The 25,564-nt window shown below is 37.0% G+C and overlaps 2 protein-coding genes across 7 annotated transcripts in view; one reads left to right on the top strand and one right to left on the bottom strand.

The window, feature by feature from the left end:
• The window catches only part of NAA35 (N-alpha-acetyltransferase 35, NatC auxiliary subunit), a 60,675-nt gene extending 47,752 nt beyond the window's left edge, over positions 1-12,923 (top strand). For 4 of the 6 annotated variants that reach the window (XM_016130326.2, XM_016130327.2, XM_016130328.2 and 1 more), the window contains exons 15-23: positions 691-757; positions 2,061-2,159; positions 2,754-2,932; positions 4,457-4,593; positions 5,430-5,497; positions 6,613-6,753; positions 7,096-7,218; positions 9,896-9,976; positions 10,869-11,246. In XM_016130326.2, coding sequence (XP_015985812.1) covers positions 691-757; positions 2,061-2,159; positions 2,754-2,932; positions 4,457-4,593; positions 5,430-5,497; positions 6,613-6,753; positions 7,096-7,218; positions 9,896-9,976; positions 10,869-10,928 — 955 coding nt within the window. In that variant the 3' untranslated portion in view covers positions 10,929-11,246. Of the gene's footprint in view, positions 1-690; positions 758-2,060; positions 2,160-2,753; positions 2,933-4,456; positions 4,594-5,429; positions 5,498-6,612; positions 6,754-7,095; positions 7,219-9,895; positions 9,977-10,868 lie in introns of all 6 variants that reach the window. The other 2 variants (XM_016130325.2, XM_016130330.2) reach the window with 2 other exon arrangements.
• A 570-nt stretch (positions 12,924-13,493) lies between these two features.
• GOLM1 (golgi membrane protein 1) overlaps positions 13,494-25,564 on the bottom strand; it is a 49,879-nt gene continuing 37,808 nt past the window's right edge. The window contains exons 7-10 of the mRNA XM_016130331.2: positions 23,483-23,642; positions 22,533-22,802; positions 20,890-21,000; positions 13,494-16,388 (exon numbers count right to left, since the gene is read on the bottom strand). Of these exons, the coding sequence (XP_015985817.2) occupies positions 16,312-16,388; positions 20,890-21,000; positions 22,533-22,802; positions 23,483-23,642 (618 nt within the window). The 3' untranslated portion in view covers positions 13,494-16,311. The remainder of the gene's footprint in view (positions 16,389-20,889; positions 21,001-22,532; positions 22,803-23,482; positions 23,643-25,564) is intronic.

The raw sequence follows: 25,564 nt of genomic DNA, 5'->3' as shown, positions 1-25,564 counted from the left end.
CTCCTTAGGTGCAAAGGCTACTGACCTCCTACCTCAGGGATAAAAAAAAGAAAAAAAGGAAAAAAAAAAGAAAAAGATCTTTTATCTATTAACTCCCTGTAGTTCCTCCAGAGTCAGAAAGGTAGAAGATCCTTCTAGACTGCTCAGGAAGGCTTTAGTCAGAAGTGATGCTTTTACCTGAGATAAGGAATGCCACAGGAGAACCACTTTGTGAGGAGAGAAGATGATGAGGTGCTCAGATGTCTAGATGATGATTTTGGCCAGTAGTTGGAAATGTAGATACATCTCAAAGAAATTAGGATTCTGTGTAGTGCTTTCTTTGTAAATTATTATTATGAGCACAGTCCCTAAGGGTATCAGTTGTAGGAAAAATGACATTGGAATTGGGTCAGGAAACATGGAGCTTTGGAATTTTCCTTCTCTCGTTGTTAATCTGATCTTATGCAATCCAACTCTAATTGTCCAAATTATAGAACTGAAGAAATTGAAAATAATGTATTTATTGTGTGAGCAACATAGTAATATAAAATATTTCTTAATCCGATGCTACCAGTCTTCAACGAAGCAATGTATTTGGTTCCATTTTCTCTTTTTTCACCATCCCTGTCTGTTGGAAGCACCTACAGTAATCACTGCTTCTTTTTGTAGGCCAAATAGTTTGATTTTAACGACATGACTATTATCTTACAGGTGCTGCCTATATAATAATCACCAGGCTAAGGACTGTATTGACTCCTTTGTTACTCACTGTGTTCGGGTAAGAACTAAAATTTGAATCATTGCGAGGATACTTTAAAAATTGTGGGGTGTAATTCCTTCAGTAGCTTTAATTTGTACTGTTTTCCATCTGATATTTCTTATTCATTTTCACTGAATAAATAGGAAGTTTCTGTCTTATGCTTGAGTAGATAGCTTCAACAACCCAGTCTTCCTGGCAGATTGTCAGATATGGAGGCACATTTGATGCCCTCTCACTATAACCTTCAGGAACCACACAAACAGGATAAATTATGACCCCCACCTGGGAAAAGAGCAGTTGTTCATTTTTTTTTAAATGGACTCAAAAACTTTACTTATTTTGACCTTATAAAGAAGGAGTATTTGTAACCTCCCCAGGCAGTTACCTTTGTGCTACCTTAGTAAGATTATAGTAAAATTAAAATTATTAATTTAGATGAAATCACAAACGTTTTCAAATCTCAAGTAATTAGGAAAAAATTACAACCCTTGAAGGAGTCAATTAATTATAAAGTCATTCCTATTTAATTATAAGTTCTTTTTAGAGAGCTCTTTTGGGCCTGATTCCAGTATTTGCAGGCAGTATGGTATGATGAAAGGAGAATCAATAAAAGACCAGATTTCATTTTTCATCATTAATATTTTATTATAGGCAGATCACTTTACTTTTCTATAAATTTCTTAGTCTTTAAAAAGGTGAAATGTTAATAGCACCTCTATATCTCTTAAGAGGATAGGCTAGTTATTGATTAAATGAGATAATATTTGTCAAAGCATACCATTATAAAACAATATACTTGAATTCATAATTCATAGTTCCTAAATCCAAGCATCCTACTGTTCATGTGTATTATCTCATTAGTGACACGTTATAGTATTTTATATGAGAATACTGTATAGAGAGAGTAGAAATAGAAAAACTTTTGTCAGAACTTACTGGTATTAGCCATTACTCAAATATTATAAGGCATTTTGGTATATTTAGAGCAACACAGAAATGTCAGCCTTCAACATTGCTTTTTGGCTTGAAATAAACAAAAAGAAACTATCCTCTTGAAATGGTGGGAAGATATCTAAAGATTGAAGGAAGATACTTTTGCTATAAAAACAAGTTTCATAAACAACCACTTTCTTCTAGCCATAAATACTGGTGTTGAATTCCTTAAAAAGAAACACCTGTGTGAAAAATGACATAGGCTTAATCCTTAAATACACAGCATTTTTTTCTTCCTAAAGCCAGATTTTGGAAACTTGGAATGTTAATTTTCTTTAGTATCAGGAAATTTCATATTGACAGTTAATAAACTGTATTTGTATTGCAGCCATTTTGTAGTCTTATTCAGATCCATGGACATAATAGAGCTCGACAGAGAGATAAGCTTGGTCATATTCTTGAGGAGTTTGCTACTTTGCAGGATGAGGTAAGAGCCAACAAGTTGCCTTCCTTATAATATTAAGCAGTTCATATACCTTGATCAGATTTTTAAGAACAGTTATTTGGAACAATATTTTGACTATTTAATTTTTCAATATAGTGAATTTTCTTTTCATTTACAGTGTAACAGTTTCATACCAAAGTAATAGTTTACAAAGGGAAATAAAACAATCATCCAAACCGAGAAACAACTTAAATTATTTCTTTTGATAATCAGTATAAATTATAAAATATGTGTAGAACTGTAGTTCTATAGCAAGTTCGTATTACAGTAAAAATACATTAACCATAAGTAAAGTTGTGAGCATCAGCAATATTAATTAGTAATATAACTAAAGACCCGAAGTCAATTATTTGGGTTTTTTGGTCATATAAATTGTGTGTCTTTTTAGTTTAAAGAGTTTTAGCTAAATGTTATCCATTGTGAAATGAGAAATTTGGGTAAACATAACTAAAAATGCATTTGAAAGTATGAGTTCTTTAGGTAGTGAGACTTAAATTTTCTGCTCATGCTATTTTTAGCTATTTAATTCTCTCATTACCTATAAAAGAAAGTAAATGTTATATTTCATTCTAATAGGCAGAGAAGGTGGATGCAGCCCTTCACACTATGCTGTTAAAACAAGAACCCCAAAGGCAACATTTAGCCTGTTTAGGTACCTGGGTCCTTTACCATAACCTTCGAATTATGATACAATATCTTCTAAGTGGCTTTGAATTGGAACTCTACAGCATGCATGAGTACTACTACATATACTGGTAAGAGAACAATATGAGTTAAAATTGGTAGTAGCTGGAGTAGAAAAGATCTGGGAGAGAGTATCTGTAAAGTATAATTTCAAGGTACTTTTTCATTTGGTGTATTTTAACATTAGTTGTGGGACGGTTGGAAAGTACTGAAAAGTAGACCTACATGATTTTAAACATCTTTAAGTACCATAACACCACACAAATATTTCTTTCAGCCATTGAATATTTTCTTAAAAATTACTACTAAAAGTAGCACCAAGGTAACTAGATTAATTGAAGAGCTCTTATCTTTTTCTAGGGAGAAAAACTAACAACATATGCCCTAATGTCAGTGAACTTAGATGTTAGCTCTATAATGTACTTAAATAAATTTAAGTTAAAAATTTGAACTAGATCTTCTGAGAAGAAATCATGGCTAAGATTATCATTGGGAGTATAATTGTTGCAAACCATAGCCCTGAGGATTTGTTTCAGGAGCTTTGGAGCTGATAAGAGATGATCCTCAGCAGAGTAGTTCTGTGCTTTCGCTTGGAGATAAGGTAAAGAAACCTAGTAAGTGGATGCTTGAGAATATTTCAGGCATGGAAAAGCCGTTATAGAAAAAAATAAAATTGTGCACTAATAATTTCAGTTCTCTCGAATCTTTCTTAGTCTGGCAGAGTGTGGTGGTCATTTAAAAATAATAATGACCTATTATCGTTCATCACAAACTAAGGTTAGTAGATTAGATATTAAAACAGTTCATCTTTTTAATTCATTTAAATTATTTACATGAATAACTAAGATATTGTATGTTCCCTGGAATAACTTACAAAGAAAGGAAAGTAATTCTCTTCCACGCTGTTGATATGGTCTTGTTATCATGGTTGCTGGGGTTCTCAACAGATAACTCTTAGCTATGCAAATTGAATTTCAACATCAACTATAGTAATATGAGAAAAATATTATTTGATATATTCTCCAACATTTATATAGATAACAAATAACTCTTAACCAGAAGGTCTTGATAGAGATACATTTTGTTAACCTATAGTAGACACTGCTATTCAAAGAAGACAGTTGATGGGGGAAATTTTCAAGTTCATTCTTTGTGCTTTGAGGCAGCTCATTGGAAACTTTTGTGCTCTTGATTGGATTTATTGGCTTTCTTGTAATTAACAGGAAAATAAAATATTTACTTTAATAGGTTGAGGCGAAACACGTTCTGATATAGTGAAACTAGTGTAATGGGCATTTGTTCCATGCATATATGATTATGAAGAAATCTTTTGTAAAGTTGTAAAACTATGTTGTAGGAAATTAAACAAATTTTTCAGTATTATACGACAACATGGCTACAATAAAGGTCAAGTTAATTCCTTGTAATGCTCATTTCTTATATAGTCTAATCACGTATCAGTTATCTGACTGGGTAATCTGTTTTTAAAAGACTTTATAGCATTATGGAAAATAACTATTAGTACCAGTACATGTGTTGATAAAGCTGTCTCATTTATACCTTAACTATTAACTAACATTTTTTTATCCTTTAAGGTATCTCTCTGAATTCCTTTATGCATGGTTGATGTCGACATTAAGTCGTGCTGATGGCTCTCAAATGGCGGAGGAAAGAATAATGGAAGAGCAGCAGAAAGGCCGTAGCAGTAAAAAGACAAAGAAAAAGAAAAAAGGTGCTGTGGATTACTTTTAACCTTAAGAAAAAAATAACATTGCAGTACACTTTAATTTCTGCAAATAGATGAAGAGCTACCTGTGCCTCATAAGGGGTGAATTAGTCATAATTTAATTCTCCCCTGTCTTTTTTGGAAAGTATAAAGTAGAAACCTAGCCCTGATATTAATGATACAAGTTTTTTTGGCTTCCATTCCTTGTTTTGCTTTACTGCTTTGCAATTCCATGTGTCAGAGGACCTTAGAACAAGAAGTAGGCACGTGGAGTGTGTAAGCAAGATAGGTTGAGGAACAAGACAACAGGAGACCTTTGATCTTTTGACAGAAGGCAGACAGTTCAGGAGAGACGTAAATCTGGAGTTCTACTGTTATAGTCCGCACTGAAAGATGATTCCGGGGCACCTTAATGCACCACTCAGGGAACATGAGGAAAAAGAAGTGTTTCTGAGGGACTGCCCTACTGATCACTTGCGGAAGGGAAACAGATATTGCTACAGTTAAAAAATATTTTGTATTTACTTAGGATTTCAATACTTTGGACTATTAAATAACCTTTCATGGGTTTCCTATTTAAGTCACTGTATGATGAATTTAGAAGTTAAAATTACTTCATACTAGAATTTTATAGTTTTAGCTATTTGAGGAACATGATTTTTGTTTAGCCTTTCAGTTATATTTTATTATTTATAGATTTGGGCCATAAAATATTTATCCTGTAAGAAAAAACTGTTTAGAATTTAATTTAGTAAACAAGATAGAACTTTTTTTAGATTTTTTCCTGTAACAATGCAAGAGGAAAGGGGAAAGAGTATGGATGATTTTCTTTCTAATTACAGTTCGCCCACTGAGCCGAGAGATCACAATGAGCCAAGCGTATCAGAACATGTGTGCTGGAATGTTTAAGGTTAGTCGTTGATAATGAAGTTTTTACTTTTTAGCTACATTGCATTTAAACAATTTAATTAAAATGGACTCTTTTCTGTGATTTTCTTTTCTGGGTTCTAATTTCAACTTTATTTTTACTAACTATCGCTTGTAGTTACCTTTTTTCCAAGTCTAGTTGTTTTCATTAATTTGTTTACAAAACTTTTTTATTAAAAAGTATTGGAGTGACATTATTAAAATCAAATAAGTTTCAAGTGTACAATTCAACGGCATGCCAGATAGATAGATAGATAGATAGATAGATAGATAGATATAGATATAGATATCTATCTATCTATATATATATATAGTATTGTGTATTCACCACCCATAGTTAAATTTCCTTCTTTTACCAAATATTTGACCACTTTACTAAATATTTGAACCCATGTGGTATGCCAGGTATCTTGTATTAAGTACACTACAGGATACCAAGTCTAATCAGATGTGATCCGTGTCTCAGGTGCCTAGAATGACAGGCCAGTTGGCATATATGTGACACAGGTAATAGGACAGGGAAGAGTTTACTTCTGATTGATGATTAGGAAAGGTTTCTTGGAAGAAATGCGGTTTGGATTTTTTTTTAGGAGTATATTAGGAAGGAGGTAGGCTCCACAATGAATGGCATAAACAAAAGCAGGCATTTTCAAGGAGGCGTAGTATTAAGTTGTACTTGGCAATTCAGGAAATGATTTGAGGTACCCTTGTATTAAAATACATAGAACATGGACTCCTGTTTGAAAAACAGGACCTATGCTTTTATTATAAAAATTATATGCTACTTGTTTCTTCAGAAGTTTTTACTTGAAGGTTTCAAAGCTATTGTAAAGCATGGGGCATGGAAAAATAATGTGCATGTGGTATAATTTCACTGGGAAAAAAACAATAACATAAACACTAGACCTTGAAAAGTTTTAATATAAAAGATGACATAACAAAAATGAATAGTGAAGCCAGTTTTTCTCTTCCTATTTCTGTACCTTCAATTGTTTTAGCTATGTGTAAATTACTGTTTCTTATTTTCTTTTCTGACATAAGGAGGATGTTCACTTTTTCCTATTGATACCATCTTTTTTCTTACTCTTTTTCCTTTAGACCATGGTAGCATTTGACATGGATGGCAAAGTACGAAAACCCAAGTTTGAGCTGGATAGTGAGCAAGTTCGATATGAGCACAGATTTGCTCCATTCAACAGTGTAATGACACCACCGCCAGTGCACTATCTACAGTTCAAGGTGAACCTGCTCATTAAAAACACCGTAAAATATTTAGTCTTAGACCTTCTCATAGATGTTTATACCTAGCCCTTTTGTTAAAATAGTCAAATCAAACTATTGTTGGACCAGCAATATCGTTCAGCTTCTTTTTGGATGCATTCATCATGTTAATAGTTATTTAAGTATGTGAATAATGTGAAGTAGTATATGAATGTTGAGAATTTAATATTACACAGGAAAAAAATAGGGACATGATGAATGTTTGCTTCGTTGTCTATATGTGACTGGATATTCAATGTAGAATTATTTAAAAATGTATATTATATGACATTTTGAATAATAATATTTCCCCCTTTGTAGGAAATGTCTGACCTCAATAAATACAGCCCTCCTCCTCAGTCTCCAGAACTGTATGTGGCAGCTAGTAAGCACTTTCAGCAGGCAAAAATGATATTGGAAAATATCCCAAACCCAGACCATGAGGTAAGACTACAGCCACGTTAATTCTAGAGGAAAAGCGTGGCAAGAAGTACATATCTTTACTAGATGGTAGTTTATAAAAATGAACTTTATAGTATTAATGAAGCCTATCATGTTTCTGTCAAGGATGTCGAATGGCTTTGCTAACCTAATCTTGTCAGATTTTAAACTTTTTGATTAAAGAGCTGATATAAATACATCTTTTGTGTAAATTTGGAAATCAAAGCAAAGAGAAATTAAGACAGAACGGTGAAGTATGAAGAGTAGAAATAAGATCCAGATTGATCCACAGCTCACAATGTTAATTTTTATTTTAATCTATCGTTTACTTTATTAAAATATAATTATATGAACCTTAAATCTAAAAAATGATCTGGTCAGTTATCACAGGCAGTAAAAACCACATTTTCCCCTTGACCATTTAAAATAAATGTTTTGTTTTTTATGACTTTGAGATAACATTTTTTAGAGCTTAGAACTTGCAAAATATTTTCAGGCTTTCATTATTTTCCCAATCTGCTACATAATTTTATTGAAATGCATTTATTCTGTAAATGAGAGTTAACTGTAATGCATACATCATTTTGGGGGTTATATCTGAGTACGACCGCCATGGAAGAGCTATCTGTTAAAAATCACAAATGCTCAGGCAATTCTGCTTCTTAGGGTTTTCTTATAGGTACATGTGCACATGTGGGAAGTGAGGGAAGTTATAAATATACAAGAGTATTCACTGCAGCAAGATTTCTGATGGAAAAATATGAAGAAACTTAAGTGTTCATTAACTGTTAAATTATGGTATATCACACAAGGGAATACTATACAGCCTTTAAAAGAACAAAGGTCTTAATGTACTGTAATGGAATGTTCTTCAGGACACAAGAAATGCAAAAAGCAGGGTACTAAACAGTGTGTATAGTATGCTGCCATTTCAATCAAAAGGAGCATTTATTTTCTTATATATTTCAAGAAAGATATATAGAAAGATGTGCATCTTGGGAGGGGAGCTGAGTGCCTTAGGGAATAGGGATAGGAGAGAGATGACTTTTTAAAAACCTTATATAACCATGTAATAAATAAACATGAAAGGGAGAAGTATAAAAATTAGACGAAGGTACCTATTCTAAGCAGCATATTTCTTTTAGTGGACTACATTTATTCAACAAATATTTGCTGAGTGCCTACTATGCTTTCAACACTGTGGTAGATTCTAGCAGGGAAAACAAACCCCAGCCCTCCTAAGGGTTGGGGAGAGTGGTAGCTTGCAGTGATAAGTAAATAAATGAATAGATAAGTAAAAATAAAATAGTATACTAGAAGATCACAAGTATTATGAAGAACTATCAAGCTGGGAATGGGGATAGTGGCTGCTACAGGAGATGGAGAGGTAGAAAGGATTAGGCATTTGTAATAAAGTGGCCTTTGAGCAAATCCTGGAAAGTGAAGAAGGAAGTGGCCATCCATGGATGGAGCCGCCTAGGGTATGGAATGTACATGTCTAAAGGTGCCAAGGCAGGAGTGTGCCCGGAGTAGTTAAAGAACAGCTAAGGACTATTGTGCTGGAATGGGATGGAAAAGGGTGAGTTCCTGGAGGGTTTTGAGCAGAGTGACTAGATCTATATTCTAAAGGACCACTCTGGCCACTTTGCTAAAAATAGACTGTGGTAGGGCCAAGGGTGGAAGCATGAAAACCAATTAGGCCATCGTAACCCAGATGGGAGTTGGTGACAGTAGAAGTGATCAGAAGTCATCATGTTCTCTGTATATTTTAAGGTCAAGCCAACAGTGTTGATGAATGGATTGGCTTTTGGGTAAAAGGAGTCAAATATGACTTCAGAGTTTTTGGCCTGAGCACTGGGATGGATTGAGTCATGTGGGGAAGACTGCAGGTGGAGAGGCTGGGCTGGGAAGGTCAGAGCTCAGTTGTGGACATGTTTATTGGTTGCTCAGCTCGAGCTGCCATCTAGGCAGGTGAAAGTGTGATCATAGCTGAGGAGGAGTGGTTTGTGAACTTATGGTGATATGTTTTCCAGAGAGAGGTCAGCAGGAAAATAACACTAGGAACTTTCTTACTGCAAATTGCACATTACTCCCCTCTCAAAGAGAAATGCAGTACTCTGTTCCATTATTCACATGTTCAAGTGAAGCCTTTTAGACAAGTGGTAGTCAGAAATAACAACAGTTAACACTTAAAGAATACTTACTACCTGCCAAGCCTGGTTCTTAGCCCAACATATATGAACTCATTTGTTCCTCACAACAAATCCTTGTGGGGTAGGTAAAATTATCTCCATTTTTACAGATGAAGAAACTGAGGAACAGAGAGGTTAGAGAACCTGCCAGAGGTTTCAAAAGTAGTTAAGTGGCAAAGCTAAAATTTGAAAGCAGACACCAACTCCAGAGTCCATGCCCCAAATACTCTTACAGTGCTGCCTTTGCAGGACTTTGCAGGCTAATGTTCTTCTGTTTGTATGAGAGCGAGATACCATAACCCTTTCAAGTTTTCAGAGTTGACTAAAAGAGTTCTTTGTTACTAAAAGGCGTACAATATTTGTTCATATTTTTTATTTACTTTAAAATATCAGCTTAAAATGTGCAAAGTTCCTATTAGTATCCATAATAAAGACATTTTGATTTAATTTTATGTATGTTTGATAGCTAAATGTTGCTCATTGTTTAGGTCAATAGAATTTTAAAGGTTGCCAAACCCAACTTTGTGGTTATGAAATTATTGGCAGGAGGACACAAAAAAGAATCTAAGGTAAGTACATTGTGGGGAAAATAAATGGTCCAAAATTATTGTAAAACTTCACTTTTTTCCAATAAGATGTATAAATATTATTACAAAAATTTTGAACACATAAAAATGATCACCCTAAAAGAGGTTGAGCAGCAGAAATTTAAACTTAGAGTTTGCCCTTTTGCCTTGAGACATGACATGCATTTTTTCAACTTAAAATTTCAAAAGTCTGCCCTTCTATTCCCCTCCATCCTCTTGTGTAAATTACTGATTGACTTGGGGTAACAAAAAAAAAAGTGTGTAAATACATTTATGGGAGAGATATTTAAAAAGTCATCTGCCTTTAGAAAGGTGAACGCTTCAGTAATTTTTAATGGTTCAGGAGATGAAAGATACCATGAGCTTCCTTGGTAATGTTAGTTATATCATCAGTGTTATATAAACATTTGACACAGAAGTTCTGCATTGGTTGGAAGCCAACTGCTGAGGCGTTTCTGGTGGCATTTGCCTGTTGTATGTATCTCTATTTGTTCACTCCCATTGTTTTTCTATCTCATCTCCTGCCCTGCTTTACCAGTGACTCTCATTTCATTGGTCATTACTATCAATGACTCTGGAACTAAAAAAACTTGGTGACCCGTGATCTTTTCCTGTAATTAAAATCTATTTTCCTTTAACTATTCTCTGAAGGTAAAAAATAGATGGTCAAAATGTTTTCTATTGAACTTCATAAACTCAGAGATAAGCTAATTTTTTCCCCTCCAGGTTAGTTCCTAAGTTAATGGTTTTGTCATTAAACCAGTTTTTATCTCTGTGCTGCCTTGTCTTTAAAAATACAAAATTCTAAAATAAAAATTGTCTTTATGTTCAAATATTTGTTAAGATACATTGATTTTTCTGATTTTCTTTATAGGTACCTCCCGAATTTGATTTCTCTGCTCACAAGTACTTTCCTGTTGTGAAACTTGTTTGAGACTAAAGGGTGACCATAAAAGGGTAAAATCTAATTTCAGATTCTATCCATCCATCAGTCTTACCACATAACATGAAGTGAAATGGATTTCTTGGATAACAACCCATTATAAGGGATACTTTTAATTTGACAGCGACATGAATGAAAACTGCTGTTTTAAAGTGGTTTATTATGTCCATGGATGAAACTGGTCTTGTTGAATGCATTGATGAGTGTTATATGGTTTTATTACAGATTTAATCATAAATCATTTTTTATGAATAAGATTGAGTGAAAATAGTGTTTGTAAAGGTTAATAAATTTCTTGACAAAAATGCACTACTGCATATGAAAAACAGTAGTACTTTGTTGACACATGTTAAGAACTGAAGGTGTTTACTCTTTAACATGAGTGATTTAAACAAATCATCCAAAAGAAGTTTTAAATCAAGGGATTTATTAAACACTTGTACGGGATTTTGGCAAAATACATTTAAAAGGGATTTGGGGGGACCTCTAAGCTATATAGGGAGGCTAAATTACATGGGATTGTGATTTTGTGTCATGACCTCTTAAATTATATATCCGTAAGAATATAGCGGTTTTAAAAAATATGCTTTAACTGTTACTTTGGCACTTTTAAAAGATTAAGGCAAGCCCCTCAAAGTACCTGGTACGTCTGATACCAGCAATCAGGTGTCAGCACTGTAGGAGTCAGGAGCTCAGTCCTTGGGTATCCCACGAAAGATTTACATGGAGGTCCAATACTCAAGAAAGAGCAGACGAAAAGTAGCAAACAAGTGATTTTATTAGGTAGGCAGGGTGAAGTACATTTGGAAGAAAGTCCAAGTGGGCACCTCAATAGAGGATTGAGGACCCTGAGAAGTTGAGGGTCAGGGTTTATATGGGCCATAGGGTTTCTTTGTTTTCCCTCTGTCTATACTACCTCAAATGGTGTGAATTTTCTGTTCCTCCCTTAGACCTTACAAGCCTGGGTCCTGCGCAGTGTGCACCCATAGATAGGAAGTCATACACCTGCACTGTGGGAATTTTGAGGGTAGGCGCATGCCCAGTTAACTAATTTTGCCCATACCAGTTGAGTGCCCCTGGAATAAGGCCGTATAATGGTCATTTGCAGTTAACTGACTGGGAGAAACGCAGGGAGAGAGCCAGGCACTACTAGGATTTTTTGCCTATCTGGCTTCTGACCTTGGGGGAATGAGGGAAGCTCTACAATTCTGCTAGACCCCTGGTTGTGTATTTTCTTCCCTGAGCTGGTCTCAGGGCCTGTTAACCCTTCACTGTCCTCTCTCTCTCTGGCTCATATCAGCTTATCTACCTACCTTTTACTTTTAGTTGTAATTTTAATTGTTGTTTCTATCTTCCCAACTGTAGTATAAACTTGAGAAAAGGGACTTCATCTTTCCAGAACCTGCTCAATTAATAGAATGTGGATTTTAAGATGTAAAAGCCATACTGAGGGCATTGCTGCTAACCCGGGGGAAACAAGGCCCCTAAGACAGTAGGTAGGCTACCTTTAGTAGGAGACACACTTGAAGGTGACAACACAGGAAGGTTGGAAGTACAGAAGGTATTGAAGGTGGCCTTGCCGCTCCCTAAACAGTTTGCCAAAGCTGATGAAATTGGTTGATTTGTCTAATATTTGCAAATCAGTCTAAGTACAAGTTGGTATATCAGATACTTCCAAATAAAAGTAGGGAACCAGAACTGTTGCTTTTGCAATAAGGAACTATCAAATAAAACTGGATGACTGAATATTTTTGTTCTACAGCTGCCAAAGGTGTTTTCAGAATTTGCTTTTGAAGAGATAATGACCTGAGATTTTGAACCAGTCCACTTATGCATTCATTTACATTGTAAGATTTTTTTTTCTGTAGTCCTATGTTAATATTGCTTTTCTTTCCTTCCATTTAAAAAGAATGTATCCACTTTTGGAAGATCATGTAAAGTTATTGTACAACAACTCTGAATTTTAAACTATTGCAAAGAAACAGATGCAGTACTGGGAACCTTCTGTTAACAATTCATACATTAAGCCAAGCTTAAAGCAAAGTGGGGTGTTTTGTGTTGATCACAGACATATCACCATTGACTTCCAGAATAATTTGAGCCCATCTCAAAAACCCAGAGCAAGATTGTCCTTTATGGGAAAAGAACTGGCAATTGTAGGCCACTGGTTAAGGTCACAGAACTACACTTTAAAATGATATTCAGATTTTAAACATGGTTATGCAGCAGCTTTTTTGGAGAGTTAAAACATTTAGGTGAACCCTTATATATGAACGTATGAGTTCTGGATAAAGGCATACATGGTACATGGCCCTGGAGGTTCCATTACTGTCATTTCACTACAGCCTTGAGAGAAGCAAATTAGTGAAAAGCAAGCTAACATCAGGGACACCTTCACAAAGACTCTGGCTTACCTCTTAAGGCTAGGTGGGTTTCACCCTAATTCCCATGTGTTTACCCTTTGTTCAAAAGGCATTTGTTCATCTAAATTTGTTTATAAAGGTTCTAAAGGGCAAGCTTTAGTTATATGGAAATGAGGTTATCTAGGACCACATCTCTAATCAATCACAATCATTTATTTGGACTTAACAGTCAAGAATTCACTAAGCACCCATCACAGTACTATAATCTCTGTAGGAGTATAAAGTTGTATAAGCAAGGTATGGTCTATGTCACTCAACTCAGGACAAGGTATAATTTTATTCTAAAGAATAAGGATAAACATTTGTCTCAACTAGTTAGGGCCTTGGTTTGTAAAACTCATTATCTTAAGTTTACATATATAGTTTAAAGATGAAACTATTTAAAGTCATTTAACTTTCCCAATGCTGCACACTACCAAGGATAAAAGCCTCTTAGTTTTAAGTATATGGGAAGATCCCTACTATGAGTAACCATTCAGTGTATACATTATCACAATTTTACAAAACAGTTTTTAAGGGACAGTGGCTTGTACAGTTTAAGAAAGTGTTGCCCTGAGCTGATAACACACAAACATAAAGACATTTACATACGCAAACTGTTTTGCCATCTTTCTGACACTAATTAACATTTTCAAAGTCTAACCATATGAAAAAAAATAATCCACAGTTAATGGAACCTATTTTAAATATATTTTTTCTAAAATTCATTTCAGGCAACTGTTAGAAGTTGTTCAGTGTCCCACAAACTATATAATTAAGAATCTTTTAGGCTAAAACAATGTGAGTAGACTGGTCCCCTGGACCTTGACGTGAATTCACAATTCTCTTCCACCATCATAAATGGATAACCAGCTATTACCAATTAAAACAGTCATGCTAGTTATCAATCTAGTCATTTAATGACAGCATACTAAACAAGTAATGGTTTATTTCTCAAGTTTCGTCACATACATTATGTGCCATAGTTAGGAAATCTAATCCACCATTGCTTAGGGAACCTCTACCATTAAAAACTGGAATAACTGCTGATTTAATTGTGGACACCCAAAGATAAACGTCAGGGGTTTGACATCTACGTAATGCTTATTACACAGGTGGTTTTTTTAAACACCCACAATACCTCTGAATTGTTGCCTCAGAATAGGTGCCTGTGATTCCAAAGGAGCCAGTGGTAGTAAAGCATGAATGCCTGGAGCAATAGCTCAAAGTATACACCTCCTGAACAAATGGCCTTTTGATGCCTCTGCAAATGAAGATGAAATCATCATGGTTTTAAATTATATCGATATCCCATCTCCACAATTGAAAAGCTATTTCTTTAGTGAGCAAATGGGGGATAAAGGGAAAACTGAAGGCACAGTTTTAAAAGCTAAACAAAGTATTTCATTTCTCAGCAACTCTATGCACACTGATTAAATATGAGATGAACCGAGGCTTTATTTATTATCTGAGAAAGCAAGGGAAAATCTTATGCTTTAATTTTATGCTCTCTTCTGAGTGAAAAGTTTAATCTTAGTGATTAGGTAAAAGGATAAACATACATGAAAAACATTCAAGTTGGCAATCTTAACCTGAATGCAAACCAGGGCCTGCCTCCAGTGACTCCCAAGGGTACAGGAAGTCCATACTGGGTGTGAGGCGAGGCTTCAGCTCCCTAACTTCTCTGGGCCCCAGTTTCCTCTCTGAAACAAGAGTTCTACCAGATGTTCTGAGGAACCTGCATCTCAAATCCTATAACTCAAAATATATTTTAATAAGCATCACTACCCACTTCCCCTTTAGAGAGCCTTACTTGAAAGTCATTAGTGTGACTGCCTGTCACTTGCAAATGACAAGCCTATTTACCTGAAACAGTAACAACCAACTCAAATCAAACCTAACATCACTTACCAATGTAAATTATGATTAATAATTTTCCAATTTACATTAACTTTTCATTTTTAAGTCAGTTTTGATAGTCATTTACCACAAGTGACATACCACTATAACAAAACACTGTTGCCATTTTTCACACCTTTCTGAACTTTTCCAATTTGTAACACTATATATCCTTCAACATCAATTTTCTCTTCTTTTTCTCTAATGAAGTAGGCAGTTTCTCCACAACAAGCCTGCCCCACAGTGCTGTGCTGCCCTCACTACTCTGCTGCAGGCACCTGGGGGTCACCTCTGGCCTTGTATCAAGCCTAATCCACTTGTGGCCTTTCTTGGTAACATGGGCTTACAGAAGATTTTGCATTTCCCACACATATTAGCAACGTAAGTATAGATCGCAAGTGTGCAAATTACAAGTCACTTAACATTAATGACAAGGGATATTATACAGGTAGTCTCCTTGAAAATTCTCCCACAAAACACCTTTGTATTTAGACTCACTTAAAACTTACTAGCGGTGTTTGTGCTAACAGACAGTGCTGTGGGCCATTTGAGTGTCATAACTGGAAGTGAGCATAAACCAGTAATCCTTCAGTGCTGATGAGGGAGAACAGAAATAATGGCTGCTACCGTCACTTGCCACAGCATGTGGAGAAGAGAGTGACTCCAGAAGGAACTGAGAAAAAGGAGTTCTCTTAAGGGCAGTGGGTCTCCATGTCAGAAGGTGGATTCTTCCTACAGGCTTTTGTTTTAAACAAAGTCAGACTGTAGAATAAGTGCCACTGTTGCTATGCTTGAAGGAGAACTTGTGTTTTACTTTTGCTGTTGATCTTTTCATGAAATACCTATTAACCAACAAATTTTAACATCTTGAATATAGATGCTTCAAAAGTACCCCCAAAAAACCATCTAAAAGACAATCTCATTTTCCTACAAAGAGTACATACTAAAATTCCACAGTAATCATCTTTAGATATATAGTTTTTACTTAGTACATTTCACAGTATTCAATTCCTCATGAATATTTTGTAGTGATCTGTTGAATCCTCACACGAAGTATGTGATTCCAATTTGATTCAGAGTGTGTGATTCCTCTTTTCATGTTGATCAAGTAAGTTTATCATGTCTCTTTTCTGATTTTCCACATTAAGAACTAAAAAGGGGGGAAAAAACATAATACTCTAATATTAAACATTTTAAGAAGCCAGCCCAGGCAGGTCCCATTTGACATTGTCTAGAAACTCTCATAAAGAGGACTTTATCTCCCATCACAACATTATAATGGAGAATTGCATTCCTAAACAAAGACAGGATACCAAGAGACCATGTGTGTGGCCAACAGGGTGCCATGAAACAAAGCTAAAACATCTGAAAACTCCATAACTGTTTGAAACAGTGAAATAATGCCCCATGTTCTATAAAATGGATAATATAAAATGCACTCTGAGAAAATTTTTGATACTATCACAGCCCTGCATGCTGTGTGAATCCCTGTTTACTACACTTCCAACGGGAAGCACACTGCCTCCTGAGAGCCACTTGCAGCTTTGGTCAGCTCTTGTTACTTCTAAGTGCTTCCTTGACAGAGCTTAAATTGACTGTGGCTTCCATCATCCTTACTCTATTCTCGGACACACGGATAACATAAAAAGACACATCACAAATAAGACCTAAAATCAATATCTGATTTACAACTACATTAAATGATTAATGATTTTACTTATTAAATGACTGACATAAAGTAGTACTGTCTTTTAAAAGTTCTCTAAAAAAGTCAGAGCTAATGTCTTTTTTCTTCTAATGTTCCTGGAGCAAGCAGAGTCTTAAACTGTTTATTTCAATGACATCGTCTTAAAATTATGTTGACGTTTCTTCATCTTAAAACTATTTCTTATAAGAGCTGACAGCATTTATCCTACTTTACCTACCTCCTCACTTTTTTTAAAGCCTTGCACAGTATCAAATCCTTAGACACCAGAGTGTAAGGGATGAAAGATCACACACCTTCACTGCAAAGCCGAACAATTAGTAGGACACTGGGCTCATTTAAAACAGGGGTCCCCAAACCCTACGCCACAGACTGGTACTGGTCCATGGCCTGTTAGGAACCAAGTTGCACAGCAGGAGGCAAGCAAGCAAAGCTTCATCCGTATCTGCAGCCGCTCCTCAATGCTAGCATCACCGCCTCAGCTCCACCTCAGATCATCAGGTGTTAGATTCTCATAGAAGCACCGGTCCCTGCTCCCGAAACGGTTGGGGACGCTGATTTAAAGGAATGGTAAAGAGATGTAATACCATAACCACATCTGAAAACATGCTATTCAAGAATCGAGATACGACACAACACAAATAAGTGGAGTCAATGAACAAAAAAATGGAGACCTTGTATTTGCTTAAAATTCTGACACTAATGTGTGAATCTACATTTTAAAAAATATTACCTAAATAGCCTGGAAACATGTCAAAAATCATGTAAGGACTCCCATTTCTAAAAACCTCAAACAACTCTGCCAAATGTAATAGCTGACGTGGGGATAAAATATGATATGTTTTAAGAATGCACTTTTGAATCAAATAACTGGCCAGAACACATAAAAATATCAGTGTCATAAATGATAATGACAAATGGCTCCAGGTTAAAGGACACTAAAAGGCATAACAATTAATGCAATAATGATCCTGGACCAGAAAAGGTATTTGTTGGACAATTCACTAAATCTGAATAATGTCTATAGGTCAGACAATAGTATTGTATCAATATTAATTTCTTCATTTTGATCACTTTACTGTGGTCACATAATATGTTCACATTTGGGGAACCTAGATGAAGGATATAATGGAAATTCCTTTTATTATTTTTAAAAATCAATTATTTTTAAATAGAAAGTTAAAAAAAATTTAAGAAAAAAGTTAAGAAAAATCCATTGCCTATAATGGTAATAAAAGGACTCTGAGGCCAAAAATGAAATGGAAGTAAGAACTCCACAAAGCCAGCTTCTGCCCTGAGGACTTCTGCTGAAGCCTGAAGACACTGGGTTTCAAAAGGTATAGGAGTACAAAAACTAAAGATTAGGGCTCCACTCAAGGTGGGGAGTCCTGAAGGGGACCCCTATACAAAGCTGAAACTCCAAAGGCTCACATCCTTGGTTTAAAGGTAATGAGACACTAACCTGCAATAAAAATAAGCAAGAAAACCCAGTGTGTGTGAATGGAGGGGATTCTTAACCACATGAGATGGCCATGCCGGGTATATCATCTTAACTCATTTCCTGTGTTACCAAAAAAAATTCTAAAGAAGAGAATTTGTTAAAGAGGCTGTGAGTTTGTGGTGCCTGCCTTGAGACTGGTAGAAGGAAACTACCTATTTCAGTGGAACATACCTGTAACTCAGTCCTCAAAGACTTCCCACAGATTAAGTCCCCAGAAAACAGTTCATAGTTGAAAAGCACAAAACACAAGGAAACAACTAGAAGACATGGAATATAAAATAACTCTATGATGTATTTTAAGAAATAAAAGATGGCTAAGCATGAGCAAGGAATAATGGCCCATAAAGAATGGCCAAGCGGAAAGTCTAGAAAGACAAAAATAATTAATATTAAAAACAAAGTATGAATAAGTAAGGCAGAGGTGAAAATAGTTTGAATGAAGATATTTCTGAGGAAATTATTTTGAATGTAGAGAGGCAAAAATGAAAAATATGAAAACGGATAAGAAACATGAATAGAATGAGATCTAACACTTCTGAGTTCAAGAAGGAATCAAAAAGGGACGAAGCATTATTCAAAGATACATGCTGAGATTTTCTTCAAGAGGGACTGGCCTTGCCATATATTTAAAATAAAAAAGGCTGCTAGACAGTGCGGTACAGTGTGAATAAACAGAGAAACCAATGGAACAGGAAAAGCCCCCAAATCAGACCCATATGGAAATTTACTATTTGATGAAGGTAGTATCAAATTACTGGCTTTGAATGGTGTTGAGCCAATTGGACAACCCTTAAGAAAACTACCTATTGCTAGTTCCATATACCTGAATACATCTGAAATGAATCAAGAGAGCAAAACGTAAAATATAAAAGTAGAAGAGGATTCTGGAAAGATGGTGGCAACAGTAGCAATGTTTTTGAACCTCTCAGAGTCCCTACATAAAGCAACTGAATTAAAAAACTCAAAATTCATAGACATTTACAAAACTAGATGACACAGAATACTGCAGTCCCCATACAAGAGCATCTGATGGAGAGCCCCACACAGCCAAGAGATTTGCACCAGAGAGTACCAGAGAGGTCCAGCAGTGGGTGAACTGCTGGAAGTGGGGGAGTTTCTGCTGCAAACATAACAGGTGCCCCTCAAGGTGACCATGGTGAGGTCCAGGGGGCAGGTGAAGGCTGAGCCCCATGGACTTCTAAAACTGATTTGCCAGGGCTCCTTTCGAGAGCTCCTTCCCAGGAACGGCCCATGGAGAGACTCAAAGAGTGCTGAGTGTGGGGCGAAGCAGCAGCCAAGCAGGACAGGGACAAGAGACAAAGGAATCTGAAGGTTCAGATAAAAGGAGGGGCGCGGGGGAGGCCCCATTGGCCAAAGATGGAACAACCTGAACTTCAAAAAGGATAAATGCAACTGAGTGAAAGCCATCAAATGTTTAAATCTATGTTTATAGTTTCATTTTTTTAAATTGTCACCTTCAGTGGATGACAAGAAATAATTCATTACTGTGAGAAGTAAATAATCAAGGATTTATCCTGCCTACACTAAAAGAAAATCACTGACTTGTCTATAAAAATACTCCGTTAAACAAATGAAATAGAAAAGGCTGGATTAGAATATCACCAATGAATTAATAAAGGCACTTAGCATCAACGGCTGCTCACATCACAAAAAAGACGCCAGACATTATATCCCTCCTGCTGTGAAGCAAGAAGAACACAACCACAGCTACAAAAAGGTCCAACCTACTAATCACAAGGAAACACAAAGCCAGCATCTGATACACCCACTGGCCTGGACTCTTCAAAATTCAAAACAACAATACAAAATGCTACTATAAAAAGCTGCCTGGAAGCTCTGTGCATTATAGTGGTGCTTTCTGATAAGTGCTGTACAGCAGCAGTCCCCAACCTTTTTGGCACCAGGGACCGGTGCTCCTATGAGAATCTCATGCCTGATGATCTGAGGTGGAGCTGAGGCGATGATGCTAGCGCTGGGGAGTGGCTGCGAATACAAATGAAGCTTTGCTGGCTTGCTCGCCACTCACTTCTTGCTGTGCAGCCCAGTTCCTAAGAGGTCATGGACCAGTACTGCTCCACAACCCGGGGGGTTGGGGACCCCTGCTGTAAAATGATCAAGTGGTGAACTGACAGATCATTTTGTTAAGGAAATCCCTAAATGTCACCGAAGACAAATGCACCAACTGATTCCTGAATGCTGGAGCCCTACTGAACACCCAGACTTCATCTCGGGCACTTTGACCCCGTACCTCCCTCCACCGTGCCTGTGCTCAAAGGCTTCTGAAGAAAAGAAAGTGTCCTTCAAATGACAGACCATTTACAATGTTTCTGCTGGGATTCACTGTACGGTCACTCCAAAAGAGAAGGAATACAAAGTAGATTGTTACGACTGCACCTAGAACGAGGTGACCCCACCAGTTATTACCATTTACATTTCTGTCATTCCCTGCAAGGGCTGCCTGCTTGTCTGCCTCAGACTCTGCCTCATTTTCATCCATGCTGTAGTCATCGTCTCCTCCCAGGTTTTGGTTTCTCCCTGTAAAATTAGTACAGACACATCAAACGTAAGCTACATCATTTCTCTCTCAATGCCACAGAGTACACCAGAGCCCAGGTACCGCGGTTATCTCAGTCCTGGTTTCACAGTCAGATCTTTTTGTTGCATCTTAGGAAAGGACAGGTATTGTGTGCTTGCTTCCGGTACACATACCACATAGGAGCTGTCTGTGTCCATCCACTTCAACTCTAAATCTATATAAAATTATGTTACTAGCTAGCTAACTAAACCAAACTCCCAGTTTTTAAAAGAGACAGTCAAGGCTAAAGGCAGGCACCACTGCTTTTGGAAACAACCGGTTTCTCGTTAACGACGGCATCTCCTGAGGATGTCTCATTGCCCCGAAAGAAGGTCATGAAGTGGCTTTTGTGAGCCAAAGTGTAAAATTCTCCATCATACATACATAATTAGATCATTCATCACTACAATCATCCCTGAAGAGAACAGAAACCAGAAAAGAGCAGGACAAAATGCATTCAACAGACATATTCACAAGGTTTAATGTAAACGTTTTATATATGTCTACAGGTAAGTAAACAAAATCTTTTTTAAAGCGTGCCTGGAAAAGTCAGCTCTGATGATATTTCTCTGCACTCACTGCCTGAACTGGAAATGAAGCACAGGCTTGTGTGCCCTGTGTTTTATTCTGCAGAGCAGATCATCACAGCCACACCTAGAACGAGGTGTACCCCACACACCCTGCAGTGCCACAGGCCCCTCAGGAGCTTTTACACTTTGTGACCTGCTAAGTGGTCTGAAACCTGAGTGCCACTGGATCAGCCACCGAGGTTCCTTTTTTATTATTTTTTTTAAATTGTTGAACTGAGAACTTGTGAGAACACATTCTCCAGAAGACGGCACTTGAATGAAAATTATATTTAAATGGAATCAGGATAACTTCTGCAAATAAACCCAGTCCCCAATTTCTGTTACCGGTCATCCCAGAACACAGGTGTCCCCAATAAGTGCTCCTGGCTCAGCTAGGACTGAAACTTTTCACATCTTTAAGAAACCAGAATACATCCCGTAATATCCTGTTGCTCTCAGTTTCCCATATTTTCCTTTAAAAAATAAAAAAGTCAACCAAACCAGGAAGGTGGGATTCACATGTCCCTTTTCTGCAACACTCAAATTGCACAAAGCTTCGTCTGTCCAATCCTTCCTTCCTCCAGTCACCAGGCACTGACTGGTGACACTGAGAGGAAGTGGAGAGACAAAGACAAGGCACATCGTCTGCCAGGAGGCCTACCTTTACCCGATGGTAAACACCCATCAAGGTCCTCCACCTGAAAAGCCCCCTTGACCCTGTGAATATTATTTCTGAAACCCCCAGGTGCTGGTGAGTGCACTGCTCTTCTGTCCTGCCTCCTACTTGATAATGGATATTGAATGAATGAACAAACAAAATGAACCACCGGATTGTGAACTGCTGTTTGGTAAACTTCAGGGCAAACCCGTCTCACGTCAGGAGGGAGACTAGGGAAAGGCAGCCCCCAGAGCCTCTCGCCCACCTTGTTTGTCAGCATCCTGCTCCTCCTCCTGCCCATCCCGGATGACAAGCTGGTCTCGCTCCAGGTCCTCCACGTTCTGATTTCCCTGGCTCACCCCGAGGGCAGCTGGCGCCTGCGGGGTCAGGCCAAGGCCTCCGGCATCTCCCACGTCTCTTCCACCTGCATGTCTGTCTGCTTCCACACCCTGTTCTTGGTCTGGCGCTGGTGACAGCCCCAGGCTGTCCCTCCGAAGCTCTCCCTCACTGATGACCTGAATGTCATTGGTTTCCTCTGTGCATAGAACAGAGTTAGTTGTGACCCCATCAGCATTTAATTTCATTAAAACAAAAACAAAAATCCTAATACTGCTCAACTCGCAGAGCCTTCTCAAGGACTGCATGGGTGGGGCAGCGGGTGATTTATTTTGTGACATCAGCAGAAGACTCTTGTCTTCTCTATGTCTGCAGTTCATCTTCAGAACCACGAGGAGAAAAATGGTTCGGAAAAAAAAATCTGGATAGAGTTATCATGATTACAGAGACAACCTACAAGGAGAAAAGGGTGTACTGCTGAGGTTATCTGATTGTCATATCTGTTTGAGACAAGTACTTGGGCGCCACTGACAGTGCCCAGGACTTGGGCACCTCCCCTAAATCCCACAGTCCCACCAATGTCCTGAATAAAGGCACAGTCTGGACCTTTCTTCACATAGCTACCAAAGAACAAGGCACATAGTTTACAGGGATGAGACCAGTAAGACAGAAAAAGCCCTGTGGCCCCAGTTCCAGGTGCCCAGAGAGACACTCACCTGCCACCTGCAGCCCCATTACCAGGCTCACCGACTGCCTCCAGCAGTGCACTCTGCCCTCCAAGTATTTGTACGGAGTAGAGGGCATGAACTGCCACTATGTTTTTTATTTGAATGGGGCTCTGAAGAGGGTTTAAATATGTAATTTTCAAGCTTCACTTACCTTTCTTGACCTGCCTTTTCAAATTCAAAATGTTCTCAGAACTAGGGACTGGTGTCTGAGGCTCGCCATTACTGGGCATGTTTCCTTTTGCTTGTGGCTCCTCTGGCCGGGGCAATGCTGCTTCCTGTGACTTCAACTGAGGTTCACTGGGAGGTTGGAGCTGAAACAGGAGCACAGGATGGCCAGGACAGGGGCTCCATGGTCAGAAACCTTACAACAACCCCGAGCAATGCGATAGACCACCACATCCTTCTGACGAATGAGAACACTGAAACCCTGACAAATGCCACAATCCGCCCCAATTGTGCCCTGTTGCCTGGCATAAATCAGAAGACCTGAGGTTGAGTCAAGATCTCCCAGAAAGTACTTTCAGTAATGGATTAACAAGCAGGCAAAAGAACAAGGAAAAAGAAAATCTGAACAACACTATAAATCAAATAAACTGAACAGACATTGATTCACTCTACTCAACAAGAGCAAAATAGACATTCTTCTCAAGTGGACATTGAATATTCTCCAGGACAAACAGATGCTAGGCCACAAAACAAGTCCAAACAAATTTAAAGTGACTGAAATCATATAAAGTATGTTTTCCAATCACAGTAGAATGACATTAATAATCAGTAGCAGAATGAAATTTAAGAATGAAATTAGGTAACATACTTTCAAAATAACCAATGTGTCAATGAAATCAGAAGGCAAATTAGAAAGTACCCTGAGAAAAATTAAAACAAAGAAACACAACAAACCAAACTTAAAGGAGGCAGCTAAAGGATGCTTACAGGGAAATTTACAGACCTATATTAAAAAAAACAAAAATCTCAAATCAATAACATGATCTTCCACCTTAAGATATTAGAAAAAGAAGAGCAAACCGAACCAAAATCAAGGACATCATAAAGATTAGAGAAGGAATTAATGACATAAAGAATAAAAAAATAGAGAAAAACCAATGAAACTAAGTTACTTCTTTGAAAAGATGAACAAAATAGACAATCCTTTAGCCAGATTAACCAAGAAAAAAGTATACACTCAAATTACTAAAATCAGAAATGAAAGGGGACAGCACTATCAACCTCACACAAAAAAAGTAGTAAAATATAGAAGGGAATACTATGAACAACTGTTTGCCAACAGGTTTAACTTCAATGAAATAGACAAGTTCCTAGAAAGACACAAACTACCAAAACTGACTCAAGAAGCAGCAGAAAAATTTGAGTAGACTTTATAAATATTGAATCAGTAATTTAAAATTTTCTCCTCCAAAGAGCCTGGACCTGCAAAGCTTCTCTAGTGAATTCTACCAAACATTCAAAGTTGAATCAATACCAAATCTTCACAGACTCCTCCAAAAACAACAGAAGATGAAGGAATACTTCCTAACTCATTCTACGAGCCTAATATTACCCTTATACCACAGCCAAAGGCATTACAAGAAAATAAAACTATAGGCCAATATCATAAATACAGACACCAAAATCCTCAACAAAATACTAGCAAATCAAATCGAATAAAGGGATTTTATACACCATGACTGACATTTGTTCTAGAAATGCAAGGTAAAACACGCAAAAATTAATGTAATATATCAATAGCATGAAGGACAAAAACACATGATCGTTTCAATAGATGCACAAAAAGAATTTGACAAAATCCAACCTCTCTTCTTGATAAAAACACTCAACAAATTAAGAATAGAATGGACTTCCTCAACTTGATAAGTAAAGTCCATCTATGAAAAACATACAGCTAACAATAAACTTAATAGTGAAAGACTTAATGCCTTTGTCCTGTGCTCAAAGACAATGATGTCTGTCTTACCATTTCTATTTAACACTGCACTAGAGGTTCTAGACAGGGCAATAAGAAAAAGAAAAGGCATAAAAATTGGAAAGGAAAATGTAAAACCATATCTATTTTTAGATGACATGATAAAGCATATAGGAAATACAAAGGAATCACGAAAAATATTATTAGACTTAGTAAGTTCAGCAAGGCTGCAAGATACAGGATAAATATAAAAAATGAATTATATTTCTATACACCTAGCAATAAACAACTTGAAAATATACCAATTCCATT

Source organism: Rousettus aegyptiacus, unplaced genomic scaffold, assembly GCF_014176215.1.
Source record: "Rousettus aegyptiacus isolate mRouAeg1 unplaced genomic scaffold, mRouAeg1.p scaffold_m13_p_3, whole genome shotgun sequence".
Lineage (NCBI taxonomy): Eukaryota > Metazoa > Chordata > Mammalia > Chiroptera > Pteropodidae > Rousettus > Rousettus aegyptiacus.
The sequence above is the reverse complement of the archived record's forward strand: the minus strand, read 5'-3'. Positions and strand labels throughout refer to the sequence as shown.